The sequence below is a fragment of the Benincasa hispida genome, chromosome 11, assembly GCF_027475165.1.
Source record: "Benincasa hispida cultivar pf3 chromosome 11, pf3_genome.v1.1, whole genome shotgun sequence".
NCBI classification, from domain to species: domain Eukaryota; kingdom Viridiplantae; phylum Streptophyta; class Magnoliopsida; order Cucurbitales; family Cucurbitaceae; genus Benincasa; species Benincasa hispida.
Genome location: NC_143488.1, coordinates 23,526,570 through 23,539,778, shown reverse-complemented (window position 1 = coordinate 23,539,778; position 13,209 = coordinate 23,526,570). Strand labels below are relative to the sequence as shown.

General features: G+C 39.5%; 1 protein-coding gene across 1 annotated transcript; it reads left to right on the top strand.

The window, feature by feature from the left end:
- Positions 1-2,241: 2,241 nt before the first annotated feature.
- LOC120090597 (uncharacterized) lies at positions 2,242-12,983 on the top strand. The gene is made up of 5 exons (XM_090306930.1): positions 2,242-2,329; positions 11,528-11,765; positions 11,850-11,945; positions 12,053-12,308; positions 12,555-12,983. Exons 1-5 carry the CDS (start codon positions 2,242-2,244, stop codon positions 12,981-12,983), a joined length of 1,107 nt encoding a protein of 368 aa, XP_090163056.1.
- Positions 12,984-13,209: the final 226 nt, after the last annotated feature.

Sequence of the window (13,209 nt, the reverse complement as noted above, 5' to 3'; positions counted from 1 at the left end):
TGAAATGGAATCTATTTCTCTATATCTGTACACTCTCTGTTATTTACGCATGAGTAGTTAAATTAGTTGAATGGGTTGAGAAGCATTTAGATAACACAACTAGGGAATCTTCATGCTATGCGATTATCTTGTATTATGTATGCTTCATTCGTCCATTAGAGATACTCGAGAGGGTAGTCTAAGGACAGGATCTAGACTTGGGAAGGTCAGGTTAGAATCTAGGTTCAGGAGAGTCAGATTAGAATGCATAATCAAGAGATAGAAGCTTAGGAATGAGCACTATTTGTTATCAATGCTTCGCATGCATCCTAGAGATAGGATAGGATTGTATGCGGTCATCTTGCTTTCATGCATTTGACATCATCACATAGGACAAGAGTAGAGACTTAGGGATAAGCTCTATGGACACTTTTGCATTCAACACATGCGTTCTATACTTAGGAGCATTGCATTTGCATTGGAAAATGACTTGCTGTGCATGGTAGTAGCATGATCACATAGTCTGACGCATTCCCAAGTAACGCTAGCTAAAGATCTTCTCAACCCGTTCATCGCATACTCATTGCATTTATCACACAACTGTCTTTCCTCAAATCCGTCGCATTTTGTTTATTTTCTTCATTAACGCAATCAACAACACACCAATAATTTATTTATTTGGTTACCGCAAGACTTTCATAAAAATTACCAATGCAATCTGTTTTCACAAGTCCTTATGTTCGATCCTGGACTTACCAGGAAACTCAGAGGAATTTACACTTGGATTTCGCTGGGGAAACTTGAATGCACAACGCAATTTCATCAGCGCATAGCATCCACATTTCCACTTCATAAAACCAAGCATCAAGTTTTTGGCGCTGTTGCCGAGGACTTCGGCAAAATAGTTTGCTAACGGTATTTTTTCTGATTTCTTTGTAGACTCTCAATCTCTGGCGAATTATGACCCAGAGATTGAGAGGACATTTATAAGGAGATTGAGAGACCGCCAACAACAACCACAATCAGATAAGGAAGAAATGGTAGAGCAGCCTGAAAATGGAGCACCAAATGATAACAATGTCATGGAGAATCCAATTCTGTTGGCAAACGATCACAATAGGCCCATTAGGGACTATGCATCACCAAACGTCTATGATTTCTCTCCAGGAATCATGAGGCCTGCCCTCGATGGAATCCGATTCGAAATGAATCTGGTGATGTTCCAGATGATCTAGACTGCAGGTCAATTCGAAGGAAGGCGTGGCGAGGACCCGCACGCCCACCTCCGAAGCTTTATTGAAATCTGCAATACTTTTGTGTTCTCGAACATCTCTACCAAAGAGGTGCGACTAACGTTGTTCCCATTTTGTCTCTGTGATCAGGCTAGGAAATGGGTATATTCTCTCGAGCCGGGAGAGATCACTTCTTGGGAACAAGTAGTGAAGAAATTTATGAAGAAGTATTTTCCACCTACCAAGACCACCAGATGAAGGAAACTTATCATAAATTTTGAACAAGACATGGACGAATCGCTCAGCAATGCCTGGGCAAGGTTTAAGAGGTTGGTCCAGGACTGTCCACATAATGGGTTACCAGACTACCTTTAAATGGAGATTTTTTTATCATGGTTTGAATCCCGCTTCATAGACCGCTGCTAATACGGCAACCACTGGTGGTCTACTTGATAAAACATATGACAAAGCGAAGAATATCTTGGATCGCATCTCTAAGAACCATGAAGATTGGAGAGAGAGTGACCAGAGATTGAGACTCAAAGACACTGATGCAAATAATGGTGCTATTGCTTCACTACAAAACCAGATGACCGCAATGATGAATTTAATCCAAGGAATTGCGATCAGCAGCCCAACAACGCAAACTGGGAAAATCAACGCAATCAGTCAAAACACCACAAGGTGTGCGACTTGCGGTGATGGGCATGCGATGGAAGATTGCCCGCAAACTCCACAATCTGTATACTTTGTAAAAAATAATCCCTTTTCGAATACCTACAAACCCCGGTGGAGAAACCACCACAATTTTGCTTGGAAGAATCGACAACAAAATTTCCAACCTGTGGCGTAGAAAGTAGGGCCACCAGGATTTTTCTCTCGCAACAATGGTCAACCGAGCAATCAAGCAAGTAGCTCACAACAACCACCGCAATCCTCCTCTTTGGAGAGCTTATTGAAGCAATACATAGAGAAAAACGAAATTGTGCTTCAAAGTCAGGCTACATCCATCCGTAATCTTGAATTACAGATGGGCCAAATTGCGAGTGAGCTGAAGAGTAGATCACAAGGGGCTCTGCCAAGTTCAACTGAACTTCCAGGCAACCCGAGGGGATCAGGTAAGAAGCAATGTTAGATTGTAACATTGTGCAGTTGGAAGATTGTGGAGGGAGAAAAGAAGAAGCTTAGTCGAACGACTTCCATTGCGACTGATTCTAAGATTGCGGTGACATAAGAAGAAGAAAGAGAAAAATAAGCAGTAGAACCGGAGGTTGCGTCGACCTCAAAGCCAACTGAAACGGGAATCGTGAAAGTTCAGTTACCCCCTTTCTCGCAGAGACTAAGGAAGAAAAAGAACGAAGAGGTACAGTACCAATGCTTCTTATCTATGTTAAAGCAATTACATGTTAATAATCCTTTCAGTGAAGTGATTGAGGAAATGCCTGCCCACGCCAAGTCTCTGAAGGATATGGTAACTAAGAAGAGAGGAGCTGAAAAATTTTCCACGGTGGCGTTAACGCAAAGTTCCAAATCAATAATTCCACCAAAGATGAGCGATCCTGGGAGCTTTACCATTCCTTGCTCCATAGGAGGACTGTACATCGGGAAAGCCCTGTGTGACCTGGGAGCCAGCATAAATTTGATGCCTCTGTCAATCTTTAGACAATTGAATGTAAGGCAACTTGTGCCCACAACAGTGACTCTCCAACTGGCCGACAGATCTCTGATGCATCCAGAGGGAAAGGTGAAGGATGTGCTGATAACCATTGACAAATTTATCCTGCCAGCTGACTTCATCATTTTAGATTACGAGGCCTACAAAGATGTGCCCATCATTCTGGGGTGACCTTTTCTATCAACGGATCGTGCTCAAATTGATGTGCATAAAGGGGAAACCACTTTGAGTATCAACAGACAGAATCTCAAGTTTAACATGAAGAAGAAAAGTTTTCGTGCCATGAAGTTTTCGGATGAAGAAGACCTGCATGACTCTGATGATGACCAGAATTCGATTGAAGAAGAAAAGTTTGATGAAGAAAATGAAGAAGAGGATGCCAACGCATCCGTTGTTGCCTGTAATACGATCATAATAATAACAAACAAGGAAGAATAGATGATCGCAAAGAAAGAAGTAGAGCCACAGAAACAGATCAATGAAAAACAACGCAACCTTCCTTAGTGGAGCCACCAACCCATTTAAAGTACGCATTTTTGGGGCAGAATGAAAAGCTGCCAGTTATCATTTCTTTTGCACTCAACGAAGACCAGAAGAATGTGTTGATGAGCATTCTAAGGAAGCATGTGCGAGCAATTGGCTGGACGCTCGCTGACATTAGAGGAATTAGCCCTGCGTACTGCATGCACTGCATTCGTCTTGAAGATGACCACAAAGCAACAATTGAACATCAATGCAGATTTAACCCTGCGATGAAGGAGGTCGTCAAGAAGGAGATTATCAAATGGCTAGATGCGAGCATTATATATCCTATAGCATATAGCACGTGGGTCAGCCCCATGCAGTGTGTGCCGAAGAAGGGCGGCATGATGGTAGTCCCGAATGAACACAACGAATTAATATCGCAGCGGACCATCACTGGATGGCGCATATGCATGGACTACTGCAAGCTGAATGTGGCCACAAAGAAAGATCATTTCCCTCTACCATTCATCGACCAGATGCTAGACCGTCTAGCTGGAAATGATTTTTACTGCTTCCTGGATGGTTATGCCAGATACAACCAAATTATGATAGCTCCGGAAGATCAAGACAAGACCACATTCACCTGCCCATATGGGACATTTTCTTTTCGCCGTATGCTGTTTGGCCTCTGTAATGCGCCACACACATTCCAAAGGTGCATGATGGCCATCTTTTCAGATTATCTTGAGGACTCAGTGGAAATATTTGTGGATGACTTCTCTGTTTATGAGAATACTTATGAAGTCTGTCTAGCCAATTTGGAGAAGATACTGAAAAGATGCGAAGAGACGAATCTGGTGCTCAACTCGGAAAAATGTCATTTCATGGTAAAGGAGGGCATAGTGTTGGGACATAAGGTCTCCTGGGATGAGTTGTAGGTGGACAAAGCAAAGATCGAAGCAATTGAAAAACTTCTACCTCTAACTAGCATGAAGGCTGTACGAATCTTCTTGGGGCACGTTGGATTCTACAGACGATTTGTCAAAGACTTTTTTAGCACAACCATGGAGTGTGTTGTTAGAGGCTGATAGAAAATTTGAGTTTGACAACAATTGCCTCAACGCATTCAGAGTTTTGAAAGATGTGCTGATTACGACACCCGTATTGATTGCGCCAGATTAGACACTTCCTTTTGAAATCATGTGCGACGCAAGCGGGTATGTGATGGGAGCAGCTTTAGCGCAAAAGAGAAAAACAATCTTGCATCTCATCACATATGCGAGTAAAACATTAAACCCTGCTCAGACAAATTATACCACCACAGAGAAAGAACTCTTGGCTGTAATTTTTGCATTGGAAAAATTTCGGGCATATCTGTTGGGAACAAAGGTACTCATCCACACTGATCACTCGGCAATCAAATACTTAATGACAAAGAAGGACGAAAAGCCGATGTTGATCAGATGAGTTCTCCTCCTTCAAGAATTTGATATAGAAATAATTGACCGGAAGGGGATAGAGAATCAAGTTGCGGATCACTTGTCTAGACTGGAAAATTCTGAGGTTGATCGCAACGAGTCTGAGGTGAGTTCCGTATTCCTAGATGAGCAGCTGTTCCATATAGAAGAATTTCCCTAGTATGCGAACATAGTCAATTATTTGGTTTGCAAGCAATTTCCTAAAGATTACACCTACCACCAACAAAAGAAGCTCAAGCATGAATGTAGACACTATTATTGGGATGAGCCAAATCTGTATAAAAGAGGTGCAGACCAGATCTTTCGATTATGCATACCAAATGTTGCTCAACAACGCATATTATCGCAGTGCCACGACTCCCCATATGGTGGGCACTTTGGAGGGCAGCGCACCGCAACCAAAGTTTTGCAGAGTGGATTCTTTTGGCCTACATTATTCAAGGATGCGGCTGACTATGCAATGAAGTGTGATTGGTGCCAACGCATAGGTAACATTTCATGGAAGCATGCAATGCCAATGAACACTATCTTGGAGCTTGAATTATTTGACGTATGGGGGATTGATTTCATGGGACCATTCCCCACTTCGAATGGTAAACATTATATTTTATTAGCCATCGATTATGTCTCCAAGTGGGTAGAGGCAATAGCATGCGCTGCAAGTGATGCGGCGGTAGTCTCCCAGTTCCTGAAGAAATATATTTTCACTCGTTTTGGCACTCCCCATGCCATCATAAGTGATGCAGGATCCCACTTTGTCAACCACAATATCAAGGAGCTACTACGCCAATGCAACATTCTCCACAAAGTGGTCAACCGCAATATCAAGGAACTGCTACGGAAATACAACATTCTCCACAAAGTGGCCACCGCATACCATCCGCAAACGAATGGTTAGGTGGAAGTGTCCAATCGAGAAATTAAGTTGATACTTGAGAAGGTAGTAAGGCCTTCATGAACAGATTGGGCAACAAAGCTTGATGATGCATTGTGGGCATACCAGACTGCATTTAAAACACCAATAGGTATGTCCCCATATGCGTTGGTATTTGGAAAAGCGTGTCATTTGCCTTTGGAGTTAGAATATAAGGCACTGTGGGCGGTAAAGAAGCTAAATTTTGATTCGAAGAGAGCAGGAAAAGCGCGAAAAATGCAATTGGTCGAGCTAGAAGAATGGAGGATCAACGCATATGAGAATGCGAAGATTTATAAAGAGCACACTAAGTGCTGGCATGACAAACGCATATGCGGTAAGAACCTCCAAGTCGGCCAAAAGGTCTTACTCTTCAACTCACATCTGCGGCTCTTCCCGGGAAAATTAAAATCACGCTGGTCCGGACCCTTCATTATTAAAGAAATATTCCCACATGGTGCGGTAGAGTTGATCACTGAGGATGGAAGCCACACATTTAAGGTTAATGGACAGCGAGTTAAGGCATATTGCGGAGGTGATTTCCATCCAGAAAAAGCCTCCATGAAACTGAGAAACCCGGACTACCCCTTACTTGATTCTTGAACTCTTATTCCTTCATCACTTTTACTATTATTTAGCTATCTGAAACTTACTCATTTTTACCTTTTTTAAAAAAAAAACTTGTTGTTTTGTTTTAAATCATTTGACCCTCTCTTTGTTTGTTTACAACGATTAAGGCATAGGATTGTGGAGAAGTTACTTGAAGCAGTAAATTATCTCACTCTATCACCACAATCCAAAGAAGAGAGATCGCCGCAAAGATGGATGCGTCAATACACAATGCGGGCGATAACGCAAATTTGGGGATGTATTCTTCCTTATCTTTATTTCAAATTTTGCGCTATCACATTGCATTTTAGTTATAAAAGTCTTATCCCCGCATCCTCTTTGATTACCGCAATCATTTGACATAGATAACTTTAGTAGGTTACCGCATGTTGTTTCTTTGCGAACTATGATTTCAATGATGAAAAACATGCTTCTATTTCTTTTTGTATATACCAGAGTCAACTTAGTCTTAAGATAATCACCTCATGAAATATTTCTAGAAGATAGGGGTTTGCTAGCTTCCTTTCAAACTCTCTTTACAACGCATTATAAGAACATCGTTTAACTCATTTCAATCTTGTGGAAATGAGGACATTGCTACATTTAAATTTGGGGGTGAGGTATTTATTTTCGACCTTGCTATTTTCTGAAAAAAAAAAAAATTTGAGAATAACAACTCCACTGTCAATGCAATGGAAAACCCATGTTGATAAGAGTTAAGTTGTGAAAGGCACACCTGTAGTTGGATGTCCGCATGACACACGTGGGGGCAAGCCAAAACGAAAGTAAGTCACCAGGATCAACGCATAAATAAATGACCGCAACTCCACTGCCAAATAGGTATAAGTTTAGTCTGATAAATAGTGCATTGCTCGTAGTTGGATGCCCGCATGACACCCATGGGGGCAAGCCAAAACGAAGGCAAGGCACTTGGATCAGCGCAAGGTTAGAAAAAATATCAATGAAGAAAATTTTTATGCAAGGATAAAATCATTTGACCCTCCAGTAGAAAAATTTCCTTTTTGAAATAAATCATGTGATGTTCCGAAATTTAGTAAAGTTCTTTTGAAAGGTAAGCTTGCAGTCCCTAGGTCTTAGAAGTATTTTAAGAAGAGACTTGAATAAGACTTAAGAAAATTTTGGCATATAGGATTTGAACGAAGTATCCTTGAGAAATCTAGGAAAAGAACTTTGCGGTTGACTTGATAAAGGAATCTTTAGTTTATGCTTGAGGACAAACATTGTTTAAATTTAGGGGTGTGATCACGGACAGAAATGCACGTTATCATAGTGCTAAGTTCTTAAACAATGTTGGATTGCATTGATAAAATATGTTAATTTGCGTCCATTAAGAATCAATTTCATAATATTGCGATCGCATGCGATCATCGTATTAGAACAGTTGATTTTTGTATTTTTGTGCAAAATATGCATTGACGCAATGCAAGAATTGCAATCATAGGAAATCATTGGTCGAGCGCAACTTCACCGCAAGGCTTTGTGATGCTTGTGCTCGCAAATATTTGCCCGAGAAGGATCGCCGCAACTTGGTCAGTGTAACATGGTGGGCGCATCTGGGTGAAAGGCTAATTAATCGCGATAGGACAGAAAGCTGATGACAGTCGAATCCGAATTAAGTTGACAGCCGATAATGATCACAAAGTACATTCAGCTTTTCGGTGACAAATATTCGGCGCATCAGTCAGGAATTAAAGCCGTTCTATCTATACAATCATAAGAGAGAAGCCGCCGTTCACCTTGGATGTCTATAAATACCAGAAGCAGCCTTCAGAGAAGGGGTTCACCATTCTTTAAGTTCGAAGTTCATACGCACGTCTGTGTTCATACTTTTATTTTATTTTAAGGCGGACGTGAGGGAGAAGGTTGTGCCGATAGATCGTTCTGGTAAGCTTGGGAGAGCGTCGGAAGCTTCAAGGACAGAGAGAGGACCGACAGCTGCAGAAGCGGAAACATCTTTAGAACCGAATAGAGATTATAGTGTAAAAACCTCGGTCAGCAAGGAATTGCTACCAGGCTCTCTTCCTTTAACTTCCATTGTCATTTTGTACTCCACTCATTTACTGAAATGGAATCTATTTCTCTATATCTGTTCACTCTCTGTTATTTACGCATGAGTAGCTAAATTAGTTGAATGGGTTGAGAAGCATTTAGCTAGCACAACTAGGGAATCTTCATGCTATGCGATTATCTTGTATTATGTATGCTTCATTCGTCCATTAGAGATACTCGAGAGGGTAGTCTAAGGACAGGATCTAGACTTGGAAAGGTCAGGTTAGAATCTAGGCTCGGGAGAGTTAGATTAGAATGCATAATTAAGAGATAGGAGCTTAGGAATGAACACTATTTGTTATCAACGCATCACATGCATCCTAGAGATAGGATATGATTGTATGCGGTCACCTTGCTTTCATGCATTTGGCATCATCGCATAGGACAAGAGTAGAGACTTAGGGATAAGCTCTATGGACACTTTTGCATTCAACACATGTGTCCTAGACTTAGGAGCATCACATTTGCATTGGAAAATGACTTGCTGTGCATGGTGGTAGCATGATCGTATAGTCTGACGCATTCCCAAGTAACGCTAGCTAAAGATCTTCTTAACCCGTTCATCGCATACTCATTGCATTTATCACACAACTGCCTTTCCTCAAATCTGTCGCATTTTGTTTATTTTCTTCATTAACACAATCAACAATACACCAACAATTTATTTATTTGGTTACCGTAAGGCTTTCATAAAAATTACCAACGCAATCTGTTTTCACAAGTCATTGTGTTCGACCCTAGACTTACTAAGAAACTCAGAGGAATTTACACTTGGATTCCGCTGGGGAAACTTGAGTGCACAATGCAATTTCATCAAGCATAGCACTCACATTTCCACTTCATAAAACCAAGCATCAAGAGCCGGCGCAACTTGGTGGGCGTATCTGAGTGAAAAGCATAATTAATCACAATGGTACAAAAAGCTGATGATGGTCGAGTCCGAATTAAGTTGACAAGCTGCTAACGATAACAAGTACACTCAGCTTTTCGGTGACAAATATTTGGTGCATCAGACAGAGAATTAAAGTCATCCCATCAGTGCAATCATAAGAGAGAAGACGCCTTTTCACCCGAAGCTCTATAAATACCGAAGGCAACTTTCAGAAAAGGAGTTTGAACACTTAGAGAATTTTCCTTAGATAGAATAGCCTTGTTCTTAGTTTTTCTTTTATTTTAAGGTGGAGCAAGAGAAGGGAAGAGATGCCGGAAGATCGCTCAGGGTAAATCGAGAGAGAACCCGGAGGCATGGAAAAGTAGAGAGCGGGCCGACTCTCGCGAGAGCGAGACTATCTTTTGAACAGAGTAGAAAAGACAGTGTAAAAGCCTTGGGAAGCAAGAGATTGCTACCAGGCTCTTTATTCTCATCTTGCATTGTTATTTTGTATTTCAACTCTATGTCTATACAATGGAATTTCTTTATCTACATCTGTTCACTCTCTTGAAAGCACGCATGAGTAGCTAAATTTATCGAATGGGTTGAGAAGAACTAAGCTAACATGACCTAGGATCTTCATTGCATGCGATTATCTTGTTTTATGTTGTGCCCAGCACCCCTTTAGAGCTACTCGAGAGAGAGTCTAAAGAAAGAACCTAAAGACTCGAGAGAGCTAGATTAGAATCTAGACTCAAGAGAGCAAGATTAGATCTGCATAAGTAAAAGATAGGGACTTAGAGATAAGCTCTGTTTGCCAACCTGCATTGCATGCACCCTAGAGATAGGTATGATATTATGTGGTCGCCTTATATGTGTGTGTCATTTTGTCATCGCATAAATAAGAATAGAGGCTTATGTGTAGGTCCTATAGACTCATCACATATATCGCATGCGTTCTAGTATTAGAAGCCGTAGCATCTACGTCGAGAGATGATTTGCTATTGTATGTGTGTTGCATGATCGCATAACATGAACGCATCCTAGGAAGTGTTAGCCGAACCCCTTCTCAACCCGTTCACCGCACATTCATCGCATCTTTCGTATTATCAACTCTTTTTGTAACTCCGCCACATTTGTTTATTTTATTCCGCAAACAACAACCCAAAACAACTATTTGAATTTTTGGTTACCACAAAGTCTTCTTGAAAATTACCACCGCATACCATTTTCCCAAGTCCCTAAGTTCAACCCTGGACTTACCAAGAAACTCAGTGGAATTTATACTTGGATTCCACTGAGAATACTTGTTGCTCAACGCATTTCCATCACCGCATCTCATTCCATAACTTCACCTCATAAAACAACGCATCAGGCATTCTTTAGTAGCTTATGTTAGTCATCATTCTGTAGAAGGATCTTGCAATGGTATTAGTGGTGGAGGTGGTGATAGATTGCTACGTTTAGGTTCTTCTTCTAGTTCTTCAAATGATCAAGTTATACGAAATATTGGTTTTAATGGTTATTTGAAGGAAAAAGATGTATTTGGAAGTAAAGAAATATTGTGTAAGTGTTTTTATGTAATAGCAGTGAATAAGAATTTTCAATTCAGGACTACACGGCCAAATTCAAAGTCGCTTGAGTTGAAATGTTTGCAAGAAGGCTGTCAATGATATGTTCGAGCATCTCGGTACAAGAAAAGTGAGTTGTGGATACTTAGAAAGTATATTTTCGACCATAATTGTTCGATGAATACAATCAAAACTGTCATAGGGAAACTTCTTCATCTGTAATTGGGGACTACTTGAAAGAGGATTTTAGGTTTATCTCTACTGATCACTCCCTTCCTAGAGATATTGTTCATAAGGCTCGTACTAAGCTTGGTGTTAATATTAGTTATGAAAAAGCTTGGAGGGCAAAAGAACATATATTAAGATCATTAAATTGTGATGCAGCTGAATCATACAGCTTGATTCCACAGTTTTTTGAAAGGCTGAAAGAAATGAATCCAAGTATTATTTCAAATGAAGTATTCTTCTTATAAATTTTATATCACTGTGGATTGTAGATGGACTGTGATAGTCATCTATCACTGTCTATCAATGATAGTTGTGCATCATTGTCTATCACTCATTGACTGTGATAGCCATCTATCACTGTCTATCTACCAATGATAGACAATGATTGATTTGTTACCATTGTGACTAATATAATTGTTTTCATTTATTTTTTCAGGAATGTACACTGCTTTAAAGATTGATAAAAATGGACATGTTAAATTATGTTTCATGGAAATTGGTGCATCTATTGAGGGATGGAGGTACTGTAAACCTATCATATCCGTTGACGGTACGTTTTTGAAGTCTAAGTTTTGTGATACTCTATTATCAGCTTCCACACTAAATGGTAATGATAATATTTTCCCCCTTGCGTTTTCTATTGTAGATTTTGAGAATGATGTATCATGGGAATGGTTTTTTGAACATATATAAACTAGTTTAGAGGATAGAGAACATTTAGTCATTGTCTTTGATCGACATTTGAGCATTCCAAATAGTGTCTTAAGTGTGTTTAACAATGTTGAATACTATGTGTGCATTCAACACGTTCTGCGAAATTTGAAGAAGTTGTTCAAGGATCCTTTTATTGACCAGTTTTACTTTAGTTGTTCTAAATCTTATATTGTTGATGACTTCGAGTTTAATATGAGATCTATGGAGTCAATTTCTCCAAATATTTGAAGTTATCTTATTAATGTAGATTTGAGAAGTGGTCACGTACATATTCTCAAAGAATAAGGTATGAAATGATGACAACAAACCCTTCAGAGTGTGTAAATTCTGTTTTGAAAGAGAATAGGAACTTACCGGTTGCAAGTTTACTCGACGCAATTAGAGGTTTACTGAAAAACTGGTTTCATGATCGAAGGAAAGCTAGTTTTTCAATGACAACAATTTTGACTCCTTGGGCAGAGAATATATTATGCAGCCAACATGAACAATCAAGAAGTTTCATGGTAAGTGTTCTTTATAAAATTGATAGGAGAATGGTATTCAGTGTGATAGGTAGTGATAGATTTGTATCACTGTCTATAACTAATAGACTATGATAGAAGTCTATCATTGTCTATCACTGATAGACCATTATAGAATTCTATCACCCTAACATTGATAGATTTCTACAACTTTTTATTTATTTGTATATTTGGTATGTTTGGTATGTTTGTAATGTGTTGATTTCTTTTCCCATTTTTATTTATTAGGTTCATCCTATTGACAACGTTCAATACTCAGTAATGGATGGTGATAAACAATTCCTAGTAAAGCTTAATTTGGGATCTTGTAGCTGTCGAGTATGGGATTTTGAAGAAATTTCATGTTCTCATGCGCTTGTTATTCTTGAGCTGCTTAACATGGATATTTATTCCTATGTGTCTAATTATTATTACTCAAGCACGTTGTCATGGACATATCTGGGTTGTGTTCGACCTATTGGAGTCCATTCAAATTGGAGGGTTTTAGATGATGATATTAGAGCATTACCTCCTATTTTTAAACGTTCAGCAGGAGGACCTAAAAAACAAAGGATTCCATCTAAAAGTGAAGCTAAAAGTAGTTCATTAAGATGTAGTCGTTGTCATTCTAAAGGTCACAATTCTAGGACTTGCAAACTTCGCCTAATTAGTCAATGATGTAACCATTATAGTTCATTTTTTCCCTTGTATTGTCAAATAGATTGATATTAGAACTTATGAAAGTTATTTTTGCCCTTGGTTGGTTCTATTATTGAGTTTATAAGTGAATGGAACACTATATTTATATGAATAAAATTCTTGAATTTCTTTGTTTATATTCTTTTCTAGATTGAAACATGTGACATACCCATTTATACAAACACTGATATATAGTGATAGATAC

Bases quoted from the DNA above. Each gene is read 5' to 3' on its own strand.
- LOC120090597 (XM_090306930.1), top strand. From the start codon at position 2,242: ATGGGCCAAATTGCGAGTGAGCTGAAGAGTAGATCACAAGGGGCTCTG. The intron at 11,766-11,849 runs GTTTTTTGAACA...CATTCCAAATAG, and splicing joins AATGATGTATCATGGGAATG to TGTCTTAAGTGTGTTTAACA. The intron at 11,946-12,052 runs GTTTTACTTTAG...TTATTAATGTAG, and splicing joins AAGGATCCTTTTATTGACCA to ATTTGAGAAGTGGTCACGTA.